The 22492-nt window shown below is 42.0% G+C and overlaps 1 protein-coding gene across 1 annotated transcript in view; it reads left to right on the top strand.

Moving 5' to 3' along the window:
* LOC124722181 overlaps positions 1-22492 on the top strand; it is a 997523-nt gene that overhangs the window by 583890 nt on the left and 391141 nt on the right. Inside the window, exon 9 of the mRNA XM_047247381.1 lies at positions 1672-1832. Coding sequence (XP_047103337.1) covers positions 1672-1832 — 161 coding nt within the window. The remainder of the gene's footprint in view (positions 1-1671; positions 1833-22492) is intronic.

The following is a 22492-nucleotide window of genomic DNA, read 5'->3' as shown; positions in this document are numbered from 1 at the left end:
GGCGAAATGATTCAGTTCTATTGACAGGCTAAGCTCACCTCGAAAACATCTATAATGACAGCGGAACTCGCCTTTATTTTAGAAGACCTGACATGTATGTAACAATACTGATCCTATCAGATTCACGCAATGCGTTATTACTCAGATGTAAACCTCTGCAGTAATATTTTAACAACAGTATGCCTTGTAATATATTGGATATTTTATGCCCAAATACTAAAACTCGTCTACCACTGTTAGTAAATGATTTCCCAAGCTAACTCCCTCAGCTACACCTGATTTAATTCGACTATCCTCCATTACTAATCCATTAAATTTCGGGCATGCAGCTGCGCAAATAAAATTTCTTCTACTGAAATTTCGGCCGTGTATCGTCCGGCCATCTTCAGAGCGAGTTCCAAGACTGACGACAAGGTGCCAAGCGCGGCCTTATATGCTCCACCGCGGCGGTACTGCGCATGCGGGTCACGGATGCTGCGCCGCCTGTGGCGAAGGCGTACGGACATTCGATATGCTTATCGATGTTTGATCGGCGGCGGTGACTCGGTGACGACTTCTCTGCAATTTAATTACTCCAAGAGCCGGATTCCATGCTTTGTCCAAATTGAAACCATTGTCTCTGTTTATTAAGTTGTTGGCTAATCGAATTTCTATGGCTTCCTTGAATACAGATTCCCAAAAAGAAGAGGTTGATGTTAAAATCTTCACATCACTGTAATTCATGGAATGACCCGTATTAATACAATGTTCGGCCACAGCTGACTTGTCTGGTTGTAATAAGCGTGTGTATCTTCGGTGCTCCACGCACCTCTCATGAATGGTGCGTGTTGTTTGACCTATGTATGACTGCTCACAATTTCCGCAAGGAATCTGGTACACACCCGCCTTACGAAGCAGTAAATCGTCCTTCACAGAGCCGAGTAAAGCCGTAATCTTCATGGGGGGCCGGAAGATCACCTTAACACAGTGTTTCTCAAGAATACGGCCTATCTTTGAAGAAAGAGCACCCACATAAGGCAGAAACGCCCTAGATCTGAAGAAATTACTATCCTCCATTACCCTTGTTTTAATTTCGTTGTTGTTTATCTTATAATCTCTTTTCAAGACACCATCCATTCTGTTAAACTGATACTCTTTGTACCTTAGTGCATCTGGCGGAATTACTTTATTGACAGTACTTCACGTTTTCATCTGTTATCACTGAACTTTGACTATTTCTCCAAATTTCTGCAATGTTGACTAGAATACACACTTTGAAATACTTAAGTTGTCAAGGATAAAACAAAGGCAACTAAAGGCTGATTACAACTTATACAAAAAACAGACTGCAGTTACAATAGCCGAAGTACATGTATGGGAGACAGTGATTGAGAAGTGTGTGGGCCAGGGATGTAACGTATCTCCATGTTGTTCAGTCTGTTCGTACATATAACTATAAAGAAAACCAAGAAGGTATTTGGAGTTCACTGTTAACGATGGCAAACAATGAACAAAATCAGATCGTAGGATGAACACGCAAGGCCACTACAGAATTCTACTGCTCGCCTGTGTTAACTGATGCCGCAGAAGCATGCAGAATCGCATTATGACTTCCTATGATGTTCATCTAGTGCCACAGTGGTAACTCGATCCCTCTCGTGAGTCATAATGGATTGCTCCTTTTGTTTACAGAAAGAGCTGTTTGCTTCGAAGGCGGAAAGCGCCTCCGACGGTATGCGCGAGAGAAAGATGTCCTCCTCCTCCACCGGCAGCATGAAGAATAAGTGGCTCAAGGCCTTCAAGAGCCTCAAAGCCAGCAACACCAGCGACGGCGCTCTCAAAGAGACGGAGAAGTAAGTCATTAACACCTAACATCTCACATCCTCTTGCCTTTATTCTGCATAACAAAGACACTTCTCTAGATTTTTACTATGTAGTAATATCGCTTCGACAAATTGTGTGCCTTTAACATAATGTCAGTTCTCACAATCCTGAAAGTAAGTTACCTATACGAGACAATTGAAAGACAATTTTCAAATTAACGTCATATAATCTTCTGTGAAATCTTTCATTAAATGATCAGTTTTCGCACGCATAAACGTTTAATGCCTATTGAATGTAGTGATGTAAAAAAATCTAATGCTTGTGTTTCTTGTACTAGCTCGGCATCGAGTAGAAGAGAACCTATTTTCCTTAATGGACCACTCAGTTTCTATTATTCTTTACAGCAAGGTGATCAAAGTAAAATTACATTTTTAAAAAATATTTCTTTAAAACAGTTAATCTCTGTTCAAGTCAAAATTACTATACACATCTACGACAGACACGTTTTCATTTTTATCCGTAAAAGTATCATCAGTGGTTTCAAATTACCATATACTTGTAAAAATATTTTCCATTATTATCTTGTGTACTCCGTTACACACATTTTTTGCCATCTTTAAGTTTAAAACAATTCTCTTGGCTTTTAGTTAATACGTGTAAAGGTTTACGATTTGTACGTTACTGTCACACTTGCACTGGAAACGTCCTTGCCCTTTAGTATATGAACGATTAACTTTCGTCTAGAGCGTAGCATCACTGTATTGCACTTATCTGCAGTTTTCCCTACAGTGTACGTATTAGGCAATTTAACTGACGTTTTTAAAAGCACATTACTATGTTGTGATTCAGAGGAAAATACGAGGGTTGAAACTTCAATAGCGGCAACTATTTATTTACAGCTCGTACAAAATAGATACGTGTTTCAAAGTTTTACTAACCTTCAAAGTAGTCACCAGTATTGTGCACAACCCGTTGCCAGCGATGTGGAAGTCGTAGGATACTCTTAGCAGTGCCAGTTGTGTTGACAGTTCGAGCGGCGCGGTCTATTGACTCTGAGCACTATGGGACTCAACTTCTAAGGTCATCAGTCCCCTAGAACTTAGAACTACTTAAACCTAACTAACCTAAGGACATAACACACATCCATGCCCGAGGCAGGAGTCGAACCTGCGACCGTAGCGGTCGCGCGGTTCCAGACTGTAGCGCATAGAACCGCTCGCTCACTCCGGCCGGCCAGCGCGGTCTATTGCCCGACGAATTTGTAGCAGTTCTGAAGCGAATGCCGTGAAGTGTTTCCTTCAGTTTAGAAATCGACTTGAACTCACGAGGGCTTAAGTCAGGGAGGTGAAGTACGTGGTATAGCACGTAGCAGCCCCATCAGTCAAACAGCTTGCACTGTACGTGCTTGATCATTGTCCTCCAAAATGATGGTCATTGTCTGCAGTAAGTGTCATCACTTCTGTCCCTAAGCTGGTCGTAGGTAGTGTTCCAAAAATGAACAACATAGAGCAGAAGTGATGACACTGACCATCATTTTGCAGGACAATGTTCAAGCACGTACAGTGCAAGCTGTTACTGATTTGTTTGACTGATGGGGCTGCTAAGTGCTATACCACCTACTGCACTCCGCTGACTTAAGCCCTTGTAAGTTCAACTTGATTTCTAAACTGAAGGAAACACTTCACGGCATTCGCTTCAGAACTGCTACAAATTCTTCGGGCAATAGATGGCGCCGCTCGAACTGTCAACACAACTGGCACTGCTATGAGTATCCTACGACTTCCACATCGCGGTGGCAACAAGTTATTCATAATGCTGGTGACTATTTTGAAGGTCAGTAAAACTTTGAAACACGTATCTATTTTGTCACTATTAAAGTTCCAACCCTCGTATATGAAGCTGCTCTCATAATCTAAGCAACTTAAAGTAGGGATGTTATGTACAAATGCTCAGACTTTGTATGACTCAGAAAACGGTTACAAGAGATGCTTAGACTTTGTATGAATCTTCTCTCCGGCGAAGGAATACAAAATAACAAGGGACCAAAGGACGCTGGACATTTTTCACTGCGTTTGGTTTCAAAATACGACATGGTCCTCGCAGTCATACTTTTCTCTTCGTCGCGCTATACCACGAAAGTAGCCAGACATTGGCTGGTATGGCAGTATATTCGCTTATCTTTTGATTACCGCTATAAGTTCGTTACAGATTCTACTGTGCACTCTTTGATGGCAGTCATGTGCTGAGGTGTTGTACAGAGGATGAGAAAGGACGATGAATAGTTTTTAATGTCCCGTCTACGTGATGTCATTAGAGATGGAGCACAAGTTAGGCCTTGTTCTTTCTAAAGGAACCATCCCGATATTTGTCAAAGTGACTTAGGTAAATCACGTAAAACTTAAATCTGATGATCAGAAGAGGAGCTGAACACTGATCCTTTAGAATGACAGTCCAGTACCGTAACCACTGTGTCGCCGAATTGGGAGGGGGGGGGGGAGGGGGAAGAGGGGCTGTGTGGCTGTAGTCATGATTTCACTACATTTCTACTTTTTGTCTCCATATTTAACATATTTTTGTTCGATGTAATTGCGTTTTGGCAGTGGCACTTTCCTTGTATTGTTAATACGTTTTGTGAGAATTGTTATTTCTTACTACTTACACGCTTTTTATGTTTTCGCGTACGTAAATATGCTACACGAGATCGGCATCATATTTCAGGGGCGTAATAGTATTGTTACAATTTCTGCTGTTTCCTCCAGAAGCTCTAACATATTAGCTAACATGTTCCTATTTCCATCGATTTAACAGTGTTCCTTTTTGTTGTGGCAGTGTGTTTCTTCGTATTAAAAGCTAAGCTAACTGAAAAATGTAATGAGTGTATGCTATAGAATATGTCCACCATCCCTGAAAGTTTGTAACATCATCACGGAATCGTCCTGTGTAAGGGGCAGTCAAAGAAAAAAGGGGCCCGCATGTTGCCGATGTTGTTTCGACTACGCTGCAGAAATTTCGCTGGGAAGACCTTACATATCCTCCACATAGTCTCGATCTCTCTACATGCCATTTTCATATTTTTAGTGGATTGAAAAAAGACATTCGTGGTCGTCTATTTGCTTCGGATGAAGTGCTGCACGCCTGGAAAGAACCATGGTTCCATAAACAACCGCAAAAGCTCATTGACCGTCTTGTCTCACTGTGGGATAAATGTATTAACATATATGGCGAATACTTTTTTCCCATCAGTCTTGTTTTCGTTTTACTTCCCCTTATACCCTCAGGCCATGATGATGCTTTTGCAAAAAGAAAACAGAACATGTCTAGTCTAAACACACATCATAATTTTCAGCTGCTCAAGTGACGATAGATAAAACTCTACGAATGAATCGATAAACTTGCAAATGAGAAACAAGTACACAAAAAGATATTTTGAAAATTTTAGTTAATTCTTTGTAATACCCAAACAAAAACTGAAGCCAGATATAATTTTTTTTGCTCATTTTTTTCCAGAAATCATCCATTAACCAGTACTTTCATAATATCAAATTCATTTACAGTTGCTTTCGAAATTAAGTGTTTTGTCTCTTCAGCAGCTGTCTTCAAAGCTCGTTACACAAGTAAAGCGTTGGAAACGTATGTGCTAATTTTTGTCATCATAAGGGTAAGAGGAAACAAGTCAGCACTGTCGTTTTCACCCATTACTCGTGTAACGAGTCTGGATCTTTAAGGCTGTCAGTGCTAATCCAAATCTGTCACTTCGTAAGTCGTTAAAATTTTTAAAAAACAAGACCAGCTAAATTAACGTTTGTAGCATCGCTATCAAAGAGAAACAGATGGTCAGTATTATCAAGGAACGTCGGGATAGTATGGTTTCTGTTTTATCATAATTCTCTTGACTTTAGATATGACTGGCATTCCCAAATCAAAAATATTTGCAACTATCATCTTCTACTGATCGAAGTGCCCCATAGTTATTAATAATCATGGTTGGTATACCTGCTCTGCCTTCAGGATTTTCGTGATTTCGCTGAATCATGTGAGAAAAATGTGCTAATTTCCTAAATAGGAGAGGGTGGCTTCATTCCTCATTCATTTACAAACTTCTCCATTGATATTAAAGTAGAAGAGAAACTAAACCCTATCATCCCGTTAACATCTCGTTCCCATTCCGACATTGAACACAAATCTTAGTGGTAATGAGAGTAAACAGATGCTGAACCGCAAGAAGTGATGATAAAAATTATTGCTTTTCAAAATTTCGGTAATGATTCGTGTATTACATCAGCTATGTTTCTCTTCCATGAATTATTTGTCCTGTAAGTAAGTTATAATTGTAGCTGTGATATACGAGGTGCGACAATAAAGTAATGAGACTATTGTGAAAAGAAATGTTGCTTACCGTTTTAGTCAGGTTTAGTGTTGTCTCCTTCAAAGCAGTTCCCTTCTGACTGCACACATTTTTTCCAGCGCTTCTGTCATTGATGGTAACATTTATGGAACTCATCTTCTATAATATCCTCCAAGACCCTCGTCACAGCTTTTTGGACATCTTGTGGTGTTTGAAAATGATGTCTCTTGACCGCCGTTTTGACTCTTGGAAACAGAAAAAAGTCGCACGAAGTGATATCCGGTGAATAAGGTGGCTGTGGTAGCACTGAAATTTGTTTTGAGGTAAAAAAATTGCTGTACTGACAGAGCAGTATGGGATGGCGCATTAGCCGGCCGGTGTGGCCGAGCGGTTCTAGGCGCTTCAGTCTGGAACCGCGCGACCGCTACTGTTGCAGGTTCGAATCCTGCCTCGGGCATGAATGTGTGCGATGTCCTTAGGTTAGTTAGGTTTAAGTAGCTCTAAGTTCTAGGGGACTGATGACCTCAGAAGTTAAGTCCCATAGTGCTCAGAGCCATTAGAACCATTTTTGATGGCGCATTATCGTGATGCAGAATCCAATTATCACCAATGTTGGCACGGACATGAAGAATTCTTTTACGAAGTCTTTCTAAAATTTCTTTGTAGTAATATTGGCTAACTGTTTATCTAGGAAACACCCACTCTTTATGAACAATTCCCTTGGAATCAAAGAAGCACACAAGCATGCATGGTCGTCCACTGCGGTCTTCATCTGCAACATTCGTTCTGCCTTCACTAAACATATTATGCCAACGAAAAACTTGAGCTCTTGACATTACCTCCTCTCCAAAAGCATTCTGAAGCTTACCGTAAGTTGTCGTCGTGTTTTCACCCAATTTAACGCAAAAAGAAATGGCATACCGTTGCGCAATATTATGCGGTTCCATTTGCGTGACGAGAGACACAAACACGTGTTAACGTATTACAGCACAACTCACGACTAAGCAGTTACATCGATGTGCCGCTTGGACTAGAAGCAGCTTATAGACCAAGGTCAAAGATATTGTGCGTACACAAGCCTGCAGGGTTGCCACATCTTGCAAAGAAAATCAGTCTCATTACTTTATTGTTGCACCTCGTATGGTCAGTATATCCAGTTTTGGACAAACACCGTGGCAAATCGTTCTTAACTGTCAGTCCCATCATGTTCTTTTTCTTATCTCAGCTAATTAGTTGACAGTGCGTTATCTTTTTTCTGTTTCTCTTCTTTTATTCCTATTTTTAAAATGCATTATTGTTTTGATAAGAAGTTCAAATTTGTGTGAATTCCTAAGGGACCAAACTGCTGAGGTCATCGGTCCCTGGACATAAACACTACTTAAAGTAACTTATGCTAAGAACAGCACACACACCCATGCCCGAGGGAGGACTCAAACCTCGGGCATGAGGTGCCGTGCAATCCGTGACATGGCGCCCTAAACCGCGCGGCCACTTCACGCGGCGATAAGAGGTCTTCTTCGATTTCTTAGAAGATTTACGTCCTGTGTAGCTACATGTCGAACGACATTGCTTTATTTCTTATCTTTTAATACTCACAAAGCCGACAGAATCTGTTGCAAAGCTACAACCTGTAATATTTTCTGGGTCACGTTTCTTGCGTGATCTCAATAATTTAATGATAAGTTTTGACTTCTGTACTGATTACACTATCTAACCTTTATTTTAACACACTAGGAGGCAGAAGTGAAAGAAAACTAGATCAGGGATCACCGTACAGACGACGACGACAAGGTCATTAACATTAGTAGATACAGAGGTGCAGATGTATGTCGTGCTCACTGACTTCCAGAGGGCGTTTGACACAGTTCCGCACTGCCGCCTAATGAACAAAATACGGTCGTACGGAATATCAGACTAACTGTGTGACTGAACGGCAAAGTTTCTATCAAATAGAAAATCATTCTCGACGAAGTGAAGTCTTCAGACGTAAAAGTAACTACGGGCGTGCCCCAAGGCAGTGTTACAGAACCATTACTTTTCACAATATACGGGTGGGTAGTACGTCGTCTCCTTGGATGTTATGCTGAGTTAAGACAGTAAAGTTGTGCAGTTCAGCATAACGATAAGGGGGTCTCGCAAATTCTGTCATCGAATGTACATCAATTTATATAATATGTGTGGATGTTGTGTCCCAGGAGAAAGGGCAAGTATTTAGGGATACGCCAGGAACGACCAGTTCAAAGCAAAAATGTTTAGTAAATATAAAAGTTTAGTAAATAGTGAAAAAGTTTAGTAATATAACTAAACGGCAATGAGTACTTGTTTATCCTCGCTGTTGCGAAACATATCTCTTCCTCTTAACACGTGCTCATAACTCGTAAGGTATACATTTTAGAGCCCATGTTTACCAAACAACTTTTTCTAATTATGGTCCATACTACCTCAGCAAAGAGCTAGTAGCGAAAGAGATTTGTTTTACTGTGTCGAAGATCAAGAAGAGTTCACAGCTCTCATGGCATGAACTTTAGACCAAATGTTTACTAGACTTTTTTCCTCCGAATGATGGTTCCTGTTATCCCTGAATACTGACCATTCCTTCTGTGCTGTGACACTCTATATAAATGACCTAGCAGATAGCGCCGAAGTTCCATGATAATTTCGCGGATGATAATTTTGTATATAGAGATGCCGAAATGCTAGAAAATTGTAACGAAATGCAGGAAGCCTGAAGAGTATGGAAGCTGTGTACCGGGAGCACCAATCGACCATGAAAGTAAAAAAAAGACATTACCCATTTCGAACACATAGACAGAAATATTGTATGACTACACGGTTGCAGAACAATCACTGGAAGCATTTACTAACATAAAATATGTAGGAGTATACTTACGGAGTCATGTAAAGTGTAACGATCACATAAAATTTATCACCGGTAGGCAGACGCCTAGTCAATCAACAAAGGAAGTAGCTTACAAAACGTTCGTTTGACCTATGCTTGAATATTGCTTGTCAGTCTGGGATCCGTACCAGGCAGGATTGGTAGAAGAAATAGAGAAAATTCAAAGAAGAGTAGCACTTTTCCTTACAGATTCATTTAGTAAGTGCGAAAGCGGTAAGCAGATGCTCAGCCTACTTCAGGGACAGACACTGCAAGAGAGGTGTTCTGCATCATTGTGTGGTTCCCTGTTAAAGTTCCGAGAGCGTACGTGCTTAGAAGCGCCAGCTAATATATTGCTTCCTCCTGCGTATACCTCTCTAAACGATTATTAACATGAAATTAGAGATATTCTAGCGCACACGGAAGCTTAGCAGCAGTTGTTCTTCTCTTCACGAAACACTCGCCACTGAAGAGGATAATGGAAAGTGACACTGGTACGCAAAGTACTCTTCGCCACAAACCGTAAGATGGCTTGCAGAGTATAGATGTAGACATAGATGTAACGCTGGTGGGAACAACATCCATTGCCGAACTGCAAAAATGCAACGGTTCAAAATGTTCAAATGTGTGTGAATTGCTAAGGGACCAAACTGCTGAGGCCATCGGTCCCTACTCTTACACACTGCTTAAACTAACTTAAGCTAAGAACAACACACACAAACCCATGTCCGAGGGAGGACTCGAACCTCCGGCGGGAGTAGCTGCACAATCCATGACATGGCGCCCCAAACCGATCGGCCACTCCGCGCGGCTGCAACGGTCATTGTCGAACTGCAGAAGTGATGATTAAGGAAATTCTTCTTGGTAAGGTGCAAATATTTATTAGTTACTGCAGTGTGGCGTGCATTCACATCAGAATGTGGAAAAGCATTTCTCGCCAAGTCGATAATTGTCATTTTAAATACACAGTTATAAAAGATTGCATCACCTCGGTTCCGAGAGTTCCGGAACGTGTACAGAAAATTGGAATAGAGATCAATATAAACATCATTTCCGCCATTTTTATTGCTCATGAGAACCACATATTGCATGTTGTACCATTATACAGGGAGACCTTCAGAGGTGTTGGTCCAGATTGTTGTACACACCGGTACTTACAGCACCCAGTAGCACGTCCTCTTGCATTGGTTCGTGCCTGTATTCGTCGTGGCATACTACCCACAAGTTCATCAATGTACTGTTGGTCCAGATTGTCCACTCCTCAACGGCGATTCGGCGTAGATCCCTCAGTGCGGTTGGTGGGTCACGTCGTCCATAAACAGCCTTTTTCAATCTATCCCAGGCATGTTTCATAGGTTTCATATCTGGAGAACATGCTGGCCACTCTGGTCAAGCGATATCGTTATCCTGAAGGAGGTCATTCACAAGATGTGCACGATCGGGGTACGAATTGTCGTCCATGAAGACGAACGCCCCGCCGATATGCTACCGATATGATTGCACTATCGGTCGAAGCATGGCATTCACGTACCGGACAGCCGTTACAGCGAATTGCACGACCACCAGCGGCGTACATCGACCCCACATAATGCCACCCCAAATGCCACCTTGTTGCACTCGCTGGACATTGTGTCTAAGGCGTTCAACCTGACCGGGTTGCTTCCAAACACGTCTCTGACGATTGTCTGGTAGCAGGCATATGCCACACTGAACGGTGAAGAGAACGTGATGCCAATCCTGAGCGGTCCATTAGGCATGTTGTTGGGCCCATCTGTACCAGGCTGCACAGTGTCGTAGTTGCAAAGATGGACTTCACCATGGACGTCGGAAGTGAAGTTGCGCACATTACAGCCTATTGTGTACAGTTTCAGTCGTAACACGACGTCCTGTGGCTGCTCGAAAAGCATTATTCAACATGGTGGCGTTGCTGTCAGGGTTCCTCTGAACCATAATCCGTAGGTAGCGGTCATCCACGACAGTAGTAGTCCTGGGTCGGCCTGAGCGAGGCATGGCATCGACAGTTCCTGCCTCTCTGTACCTCCTCCATTTCCGAACAACATCGCTTTGGTTCACTCCGAGACGCCTGGACAGTTCCCTTGTTGAGAGCCCTTCCTGGCAGAAATTAACAATGCGGACGCCATTGAACCGCAGTATTGACCGTCTAGGTATGGTTAAACTACAGACAACACGAACCGTGTACCTCCTTCCTCGTGGAATGACTAGAAACTGATCGGCTGTCGGACCCACTCCGTGTAATAGGCGCTGCTCAGGCATGGTTGTATACATCTTTTGGCGGGTTTAGTCACATCTATGAACAGTCAAAACGACTGTGTCTGTGATACAATATCCACAGTCACCGTCTATCTTCAAGAGTTCTGGGAACCGGATGGTGCAAAACTTTTTTTGGTGCGTGTATATAGGTCATGTGTGACAAGTAAAAATAATAATAGCAATAATAATAATAATAATAATAATAATAACAATAATAATAATAATAAAAGAATGAAAATTTTATCAATTATGAAAATGCATCTTGAGGCGATAGGTTACGCCCTTATCTATTCCAGTTCTTAACTAAATGTAACTCTTGGCTTACATACTCCTTCCTTTAGAGCACTTGGTTGCGGAGACAATTACGCGGTGTCCGCGAATATTCCGCAATAACACTGTTGTTGTGTCATTGTTCCCGGAGAACGGTCTAATCACCTGTGTAATCTCGGGTACTCTGCATCCGATCTTCCAACCATGTTGGGTTTGGTATTAGAATAGGATTTGCTGGAGTTATTCTCCGGTAGTAGTTAGCCCTAGCTGATGTCGAAATTGCAGAAATTTGTTGTATAATTTTGGAACACGTTTCCACTAGTATTTTAATCTTTCTAGAGACTGGAAGTCTCTTTCATAGGGATCAACATAGATCCGACAAATAGCGATCATCTGAACCCAGCTCGTTCTGTTCGTTCACGAGACCGAGAAAGCAGTAGACATCGGCGTCCAGTTTGACTTCCAGAACACGAAAAAATACTAGCGCAGGAAATATCAGACCCTCTTTGTGACTGAACTGAAGAGTTCCTAGCAGATTTAACACATCATGTCATTCTTAAAGGACATTAATCTTCAAGCGTAAAAGTAACTTCGAACATAGCACAAAGGAGTGTTATAGCGCTGTTACTGTTCACGATGTATGCCGGAAGCTGCACGATGTTCACGAATGATACTGTTATCGTAATGCTAGGAAACTGTGTAGCGAAATGCACGAAGACCTGTAGAGGATCGAAGCTTGGTGAAAGCATTAGCAGTTGCCCCTGAACATATACAATTATACAAATTATTAAGCATATTCATTGCGCATAAATAAACGGAAGAAACCACCATTATTTGATTACTCGATTGCCCAGCAACCAGTGGAAATAATCACAGCCATTAAATATCAGAGCTAATTAAAGTGGAACTGTCATATAAAACTAATCCGCGAGTTTAGGGCCTACGTCCTATTCAGGAAGCTGAAGCTGAAATATTCCTTCCCACGCAATGTTCCGTCGACAGAACTGTCCTGCAGCTGCTGTCTCCCATCTGCCGTTAGAGTAGGATAGACCTGTTACTCCACAGTCCCAGTTGGGTCACCCCCTTCTCTTGGCGTCTACAGGAACTAGGTGCACGCAAATAATGAAGAAACATATTACAGAGAAGTGGTACGCGATCAGTCTGGTGTAATGAAATGGTAGACAGCGTAAGAACAGTTTCGTTCGTAGCCCAAATAATCGACGGTCACTTCCAGCCGCCATCAGTAGGCGCACGCTGATAATAATCTGCACTGTGTAAGATGAGAACTCCTCCAGCGTCCATTTTTTTCGTTAAATGGCTGGTTCAAATGGCTCTGAGAACTATGGGACTTAACTGCTGAGGTCATCAGTCCCCTAGAACTTAGAACTACTTAAACCTAACTAACCTAAGGACATCACACACATCCATGCCCGAGGCAGGATTCGAACCTGCGACCGTTGCGGTCGCGCGGTTCCGGACTGTAGCGCCTAGAACCGCTCGGCCACTTCGGCCAACTTTTTCATTAAAGATCATCATTGTATGTTAGATACAACAAAAAATACAATATTTTGAAACAAGATGACCCGTTTGTGTTAAGGCACGCTCTCGTCTTCTAGAACAGACGCACAGGAACAGAACTGGCTGAACACATCCAGTGTGCAATCAAACGTCACTTGCTGTTCCGCTTCGAATATTGATATTTCACTTCACTAGGCAAGACAACGTTACACTATGTGATAAGTATGCGGACACCTGGCTGAAAACGACTTAAAGTTCGCGGCGCCCTCCATCGGAAATGCTTGAATTCAATATGGTGTGGCCCACCCTTACCCTCCATGACAGCTTCCTCTCCCGCAGGCATACGTTCAATCAGATGCTGGAAGGTTTCTTGGGGAATGGCAGCCCATTCTTCACGGAGTACTGCACCGAGGGATGGTATGGATGTCGGTCGGTGAGACCTGGCTCGAAGTCGGCGTTTCAAAACATCCTGAAGGTGCTCTTCAGGATTCAGGTCAGGACTCTGTGCAGGCTAGTCCATTACAGGGATGTTATTGTCGTGTAACCACTCCGCCACAGGCCGTGAATTATGAACAGATGCTCGATCGTGTTGAAAGATGCAATCGCTATCCCCGAACTGCTCTTCAACAGTGAGAAGCAAGAAGGAGCTTAAAACATCAGTGTAGGCCTGTGCTGTGATAGTGTCACGCAAAACAACCAGTAGTGCAAGCCCCCTCCATGAAAAACACGACCACACCGTAACACCACCGCCTCCAAAATTTAATATTGGCACTACAGACGCTAGCAGATAACGTTCACAGGGCATCCACCATACCCACACCCTCCCATCGGATTGTCACATTGTGTACCGTGATTCCTCACTCCACACAACGTTTTTCCACTGTTCACTCGTCCGATGTTGTGGATGTTTAGGAGTGTGGAAATGCCGCGTACAGACGCATGACACAAGTGACACCCAATCACCTCACCACGTTCGAAGTCCGTGAGTTCCGCGGAGCTCCCCATTCTCCTCTTTCACGATGTCTAATGATTACTTAGGTCGCTGATATGGAGTACCTGGCAGTGGGTGGTAGCACAATGCACCTAATATGAAAAACGTATGTTTTTGGGGGTGTCCGGATTTTTTTGATCACATCGTTTATACACCACAATAAATACATGACATTGCACAAATTATTACATCAGTGTGCATGACATCATTTGGTTGAAAATAATGTAAATTGAAGGGGGAGGGGGAGAAAGGAAAGGAAAAGAGAAGAGAAGGAAGTAATAACATCAACTGCGTAGCGACTTTGTGCGGAATCAGCGGTAACGAGTGAAAATGGTTGCCAGACTGGGACTCGAACACGGGACCTCCCACTAACTAGGCACTTGCGTTAACCACTGCGCCACCCGGACAGTGTTTATCGCAAATGCGCCGACTATCTCGGCGCTCTCCCAGGGCGACCCACATGCCCACCCAGGGCTACATATCCGCACAAAGTTCTGATGCAGCTGCTATCATTAGTTCCTTCCATTTCCTTTCCTTTCTCCCCTCCCCCCTCCTCCTCCTTCAATTTACATAATATGTATCACAGCAGTGGCTTCTATGTGGTATCTGTTCTTCCGGACATGTCCGAAAGAAGAGAAACCACGCCTTCATATGGCCGAATGTGAATATTTATTCTTAATTATTTCGTGCCAATTCCAAAACTGTTCTAGTTTTTTTTGGATAGCGTGCAGTTTTTCCATGAGGCAATAAAGTTTGTTTGATTTTTAGTTATAAGAAGATTGTTAGGGCAGCAAGCTGAGTACAAGAAAATGCCCTGCTTTCTATGAGAGTGATTAGCTCGGAAATGCAAAAGCATCGGATTTTAAAAGTTTGGCCAACTCGAAGACATTTCGTGCCTGGGATTAAAAACATCTTACATAAACCACTTGTAGATCACAAAAAAAAACTTTTATTTCCGCCACTGCATACCAAATTGTGGTTGGTGAGGCAGTTTGTATGTTCTGTCTCGCCCTAAGTACCTTTCTATTAAATCTTCCTTCCTCGTTCAATAAGAATTAAAAACTGGAATTTTTTGTTGGTCCTCAAATTCAGAAATTGATGAAATATCACGAATTTAAGGAAACAATAACTGTTAGAGAAAAATATGCGTGGACTGCTTTCAGGTTTGTTACGCAAAACTTTCAAGGGAATAAAAAACATCCAAATTACAATAACACTGTCGAAACCATGTTAGAAAATTTCAAACGTTGGGCTTTAACATGACTGCCAAGTCCACTTCTGACATACTAACTACTTCCTTGAAAACCAGGGACGTTATATTGAAGCGCAAGAAGAACGCTTCCACCAGGATATTAAGGAATTAGAGAAAAGGTACCTAGAAGATAGAGTAAAAGTATGATGGCCGACTAGTGTTGAATGTTGCAGAAGGGCAGTAAAGACGAAGGCTATGCGAGGGATAAAAAAAAATTTTCGGAGATTGAACGTAACAGAGTACTCATAACATTGTGAAACGTCTCCTTAGAAAAATTGTACATGACTGTGCTTAAGCTGACACACAATATTTTTTAGCGCAACGCAATCTGACTTTCAAAAATCCCTACAAAAGAATGTCCCTGACTAACATTAACCTATACGTTTCACAAATCACTTACCTCACAAAAATCTTCGTTACTCGAACTACTGCAATACAGCGAGCGCCACTACTGCCAGCTAAATGAAAGATTCAAACTACTGAAGGCACTAACTACTGATAGGCATAGTTAGCAAATGAAAGTATTTGATAGAGAACAAACAATGTATTTACCTTAATAGTGTTCAAAAGTCATAATATATATAGCAGTTCATGACATCCATTCTTACAAATTTCAAAACTCTGCCATTTCTCTCCCCACATCCTCCACTGCTGGCGGCTCACCTCCAACCGCGCAACGCTACGCGCTGTTCACATCCAGCTACCCAACACTACAATGGCAGACAATAATGCACACTAGCCACAGACTGCACACAGCACAGCCAGTGATTTTCATACAGAGCGCTACGTGGCGTTACCAATAAGAAAACCTAAACAGCCTACTTACAATTGCTAAGAGAATTGTGACAATTATTAATATATGCCTAAAAACTAGAACAATAATTATAAATATACAGACATTGACTGTAAATTTATTTTAATATTCGAGCTTCAGTTATTCAGGTCTAGAAAATATGAGATCTTTAGTGAAAAATCCTTATGTGATAGAACAACATTTAAGTAATATTCAGAATCTTCATTGCAAATTGTTTCTAGGACACGTATTTTGGGAAATCATCTGACACAAATTTTAAAAATCCAAACTTGTGCTGTGATCACAGAACTGTAATTAAGACCTGTCTTTGAGAGTTCAGTATGGTGTGAATGCCTCATGTGGTGTTACCAGAGCGTGTAAACTTCCTGATGTGAAATTATGGAATGCTTCTTTAGTTATCCACGTAAATCTTCTCTTAGATTGTCCTCAAGGCGAGAATTCTTCCGCTGTGTTTGCTGGGAAACAAGTTGTCGAAGAAGCTTGTTTCGGAAATATTTGATGGTGAGTGTCATATCAGACCAGAAGAGCAGAACATCAATTGCACATATTTCAACGCAAATAACCTGTCATTGGAATGAACCGAAGGAGGGAAAGAACCTCTGGTTATGAAATCTCCCCGACGTAAATATTGCTGATCATACTGCCCTCAATATCTAGGAGTCGAGATAGCATGACATCTCCCTTCCACCCTCGCCGTTTATCCGCTCTGTCACTCAACAATATAAACTGCCATTGCTGTGAAGATCTTCTACTCTCCCACGTCAATATATTTGTCATTCTTTGAGACATTTGTTGTTTTGTTTTGTTTTAGGGCGCCAAAACAACTAAGATCATACGCGCCCATGTCAGAACCTTAGAACACTAAGACGAAAAAGGAGTTAAAAGCGACTTCGCGTTAAGCCCAATTGATGGAAGGAAAGAGATCTAAGACCAAAGACTACTTCTTGGAGGAAGATTCACAAAATACGTCGTAGAGACAACAGAGGTTCCGAATTAAAGATTAAATGTCCTTCGCCATACGGCTACGACGAATAAAAAGTAAAACGCGGTCGAAAGCCCGCTCGTCGTTCGCTAAAACGGCCGGTAATTTAAACATACAATGGAACGTAAGAGGTTAAAAAAAGGACATTCGGTCAGGATATGGCGAACGGTCAAAGGTTGATGAAAATGAGTACTAATTGGGGGGAGGGGGCGGTTAAAAATGGCTCTGAGCACTATGGGACTTAACATCTGAGGTCATCAGTCCCCTAGAACTTAGAACTACTTAAACCTAACTAACCTAAGGACATTACACACATCCATGCCCCAGGCAGGATCCGAACCTGCGACCGTAGTCGTCGCGCGGTTCCAGACTGAAGCGCCTATAACCGCTCGGCCACATCGGTCGACTGGTTGGGTGGGGGATAGTATCACCACGTAACAAATGGCGATGGCTTAAACGACAGTGTCCAATACGCAACCTAGCTGAAATGATCTCGCGGCAGGAGGGCCGGGGGCCGTGAGGAGGTCGGCCAAGTAGCCGGGAGAGGTTTAATTTCCCAGAGCTTGTTCCCATGAAGGGAAGACCAGCGGCAATGCCAGACGGCAGCACGGATATCTTCAGAAGGAATGGCAGAACTAGCAGGCCGAGGTAGGAGGACTGCAGCGTTGGCAGCAGCGTCAGGTCAGCAGCCTCTTTTACCGTCAGACCGTCGTGACCAGGGACCCACATAAACATTACAGTGGCTCCCTCAAGAGTGAGCAAGTGGACGCTTTCTTCGACCCTTTGCACTAAGTGATAAACGAGCAGTGGATTTCAGACGATGTGCGTGCCTGCATAGCTCGGACGTACTTGCGATTTTGCTTTCCGTATAATTGTTCGTGTCGCGTCCTACCTGTTTTAAGATTTCATTGTGAAACAAGTAATGTCATATGGTGGCATGGGGAATATTGCTCAAACCGGGCGTCTGTAAAAGTGTTTGAGGTGAGTGGTGAATTCGGTAATAAACCGGTAACACAGTGCACATGGCCGTCGTGTTATGCATGGAGATCGGCGAAAAGAACATCGCGTCCTATAACAATCTTCGAATCCCGATCCCGATTGCCAGCGGCCAGGCATGATGAGCGAATTTGGTATTTTCAGTGGCGTCCCGGTTTTTCAAGCAACGTTAGACAGGAAAAATAATACCGACAGTGAACTGTTATTTTGATTGTAAATTACGTGTACAGTGCACATATATGAATAATAGTGACTAGTCAAACCGAGGATGGTGATCAATGCAGAGTACAGTGTTAATCAGTACAGTTTTATGACTCTCATTCAAATGGTTCAAATGGCTCTGAGCACTATGGGACTTAACATTTGTGGTCATCGGTCCCCTAGAACTCAGAACTACTTAAACCTAACTAACCTAAGGACATCACACACATCCATGCCCGAAGCAGGATTCGAACCTGCGACCGTAGCAGTCGCGCGGTTCCGGACTGAGCACCTAGAACCGCTAGACCACCGCGGCCGGCAACTCTCATTAAGAGATCGGAATTAATAAAGAGAATTCAAGCTGTAGATACAGTGGAAAACGAAAATTTAAATTTGGATGTAGGCATGGAATCGCGAGAAAAAGGAATAGACCTTAATCGTGTTGACACTGTATGAATGTATGATATGAAATTGCAATTGTTACGGGAACTGAAGGTCGATAATCAAAAGATAATTCCAAATAACCAAAAAATAAGTTCATTTTTGACCAAAGGATTAGAGGATTTCACAATTTTAAACAAAGACCTAAATGAACAGAAGAAAATAATAGAGAATTATCATCAAAACTTGAACAAAATGGTCGATGATCTTTATCAACAGGTGATAACAGATACGAAAACAAACGTTCTGATGATATTCAAGACATAAAACAATACTATGAAGAGAAAGAACACAAGGTGGTGGAAGTTCATTCTCAGTTAATATTACAGCGGCAAGAGATTCATCAGACTATGGAAGCTAGTGCAGTAATTCACGATGCCATTATTGACATGAAAAGGTCATGGAACTAAAGTAATGCAGACGTCATGTTGATTACTGATGCACGCGAACAACCTTGTAATTTTGAACTTAATGTTAATGAACTGGAGAAATCTGTCAAAGCTACAATGACGACTGTTATTTCAACGTAAAGAACGACGATTTTGCTTTGAAAGCGCAGTTTAAAGCTTAACGTTCATTAATTCAAATGAGGGATGTATAACAGGTCTTTGTACACAACAAGTGTGTGTCGGTGACTATATGACGGGAAAGTCAGCCGTAGAAAATGTTATGACAAGTACAAAATTCAAAACAACGTTCTTAAGTGAATATTTGGCCAAGGATCACCAGAACGAAGTACGTAATTTATTAAGCCATGACCAACGTGCTAAGAATCGCAATCTTAACTACAAAAAATATTTTGATAAGAAATTCGAGAGAAAAATAGCTCAAAAAACAGTGTGAGAAGAAGAAGAACAAGAAGAAGAAGAAGAAGAAGAGGGAGATTATTCGCTTACTTTCTAGAAGGATGAGAAAAAGTGACTGGCAAGCTAAGAAGAAGAAATTTCATGATTACTTTAGAGTGATAACAACTAGTGACGACTTTCAAAACTTTGACTTCTTTAGGAATTTAGTAGTATTTTCATAAATGAGTGTGAAACATAGCTGCACTATTTTACTCAATTAGTTGCATGTGACTTATTGTTGACGTGTGGCGGCAAGTGCTTTGTTTTGGCGTGATGCCACTGTGTGTTCACTCTCTATGTTCACGCGGTGCTGGTGTGCAACGTTCTGTCATCCTGATGTCACGAGTTGGTTCAAATGGCTCTGAGCATTATGCGACTTAACTTCTGAGGTCATCAGTCGCCTAGAACTTAGAACTAATTAAACCTAACTAACCTAAGGACATCACACACATTTATGCCCGAGGCAGGATTCGAACCTGCGAGCGTAGCGGTCACGCGGTTCCAGACTGAAGCGCCTTTAACCGCACGGCCGATGCCACGAGTACAGACATCTGATTCATGGCAGCAGTACTCTATCACCAATCGCTAGACCAACAGTTAGCGTGCCTTCCACCAAGCAGCATTTCAGTCGACAACATGCAAACCAGGCGGTGCTTTCGACTACCCTGCACAGATAAGCTGCGCGATCGTTTTTGAAAGCCAACTTCTTGCCTTCTTCAGACATTCGTGATGAGTGACTGCCGGGTGGCACCCAACAGTCATCAAGAATATCTGAAGAAGTTGCTTTACTGACAATAGCTCTTTCTGGATGATGACACCCAACTGAATACTCTAGAGTATCTGCACTTTAACCTTATAATATGAACAAACCGAGCTCTGCCACTATCTTTACCTACGAATCAGGCCACAATAAACTTCACTTCCTTGGCCCCAGGTATTTGTAAGACATGGTTCAAATGGCTCTGAGCACTATGGGACTTGACTTCTAAGGTCATCAGTCCCCTAGAACTTAGAACTACTTAAACCTAACTAACCTAAGGTCATCACACACATCCATGCCCGAGGCAGGATTCGAACCTGCGACCGTAGTGGTCGCGCGGTTCCAGACTGTAGCGCCTAGAGCCGCTCGGCCACACCGGTCGGCTGTAAGACATGACTTTTTCCATTTGTGATTCATTAATGGTGTGGTGGAGGGCTACCACTTTTTTTTACGATTGGTGAAGTACGTAACTTAATTTTTCTTACGTTAAATGCATTATGATTTTTGTTAATTCAGGTTCAACTGAATCTCTTGTTTAGTTTTAAAATTTTAATTTGTCTGAATGGCACGACTGCAATCCACATTCGGCAGTATTTCCGTAGCTTGTTTGCGCAATAGCTTGGGTATAAGGTTAATCCAAAGCCAGGCTAATTTATAGTCACAACAGGTAGTCCATTAAAGCTGTAAAGGCGAATTTCTGAGTAAGCATTCAGACTTCATTCCGTTTCTTATCGTTATTATACATAGAAGGCTGCCTCAAGCTCGATATTAACACAACTCTATCTGCTTTCCTCCAAATACATTCTGTTATCCCAAAGAAAATACCAGAAAATATTAATTAGCGTTATTCATCAGTCGATCGTCTTTACTTGTCACGAACTAATTATCGCAATTCTGTTAGCCTGTGGGAGGAATGCCGTGATGCAAATATCTTTCTAATTTAATACCACGTTTCTTTCGAGATTCCGGGTTCAAGTTTATAAATATTATGAGCAGTCATCGTTAAAGGTGTATAACATTTATTAAGATTCTCTGTGATAGTAGAAAAATAATTGAAAGTCTTCCAAAACCAGCCTGTCATTTCTGGTATGGAATTAGTATTGCTCACACTTTTTTTCGTTTTTTGTTTTTACTGGAATTGCATGTTTTACACAAAACACGATCTCCTAACATTATTCTGCGACAAGACAACGTTAAACTTTCCTCAAAATGGTCTGAAAATTGTTCAGTTTTTAAGAAATTTGGCTGAATCTCATTCAAAGTCAATGTGCATGCAACTGATTCAAGTTTCGTATTAATTAAATCAGTAAAAAAGTATTTACGGAACGTATCGTTCAATTCTGCGTCAAGACATCTTGATTTGGGTTCTACACTGTTTTCCCAAATCATTTCAGGTGAATGCTAGGATAGATCCTTTGAATAGGCTTCGATTTATTTCCTTCGTCATCCATTATCAAACGATCAAGGACTACTTCCTTAATGACCACACCCACAGTAGGTTTGTAAACTTTAACTTTTCCCTCTTCTTCCGTTCCGTCTGATATTAAACTCACAGGAGGTGCTTTTCTGCTCAGATAACACTGAATTACGTTGGATGAAAAAGGATACTAAATTTCATGGGCTCCTCTAGATTTTACCATGCGTTATGGTTTTGAACCATACATATCCATATTGCTTTTGTATGGTTCTTTTTTGTGGAGTCGGTCCATATTTTATTAGGCTGTGGTCTTAGTCGTTTCTCATCTCTTAGAATTTATCAATAAACTTGATCCACTTACCATATATTCGCCTGACTACATGTGCCGCTCATCTCTACTTCATTTGCGTTATAGCTACAATTACATCTAATAATTCAGCCTGTTTTTCCCTATACACATTTCGTCTGTATGAGTGGTGTCGATTCTTTCAGACATGTTAGAAGGAACAGACACCACTCACATATATATGCTAATATGCTAATATGATTATTCAATGCAGAGAACTCTTAAGCCTCCCACGGAGCTCACGGTTCTTCCATGAGTTTGTGCGTGGCGCACACGGGGCTCCGAGGTACTGCTGCCCAGGCTGCATTCCCTTTCCCGTGCTCCTCCCTCCATGTCCTCGCTCCACCCCATCTGGCCCCTCC

Source organism: Schistocerca piceifrons, chromosome X (assembly GCF_021461385.2).
Source record: "Schistocerca piceifrons isolate TAMUIC-IGC-003096 chromosome X, iqSchPice1.1, whole genome shotgun sequence".
Classification (NCBI taxonomy): Eukaryota; Metazoa; Arthropoda; class Insecta; order Orthoptera; family Acrididae; genus Schistocerca; species Schistocerca piceifrons.
Note: the sequence above shows the minus strand (reverse complement) of the source record. Positions and strands in the feature narration are given on the sequence as shown.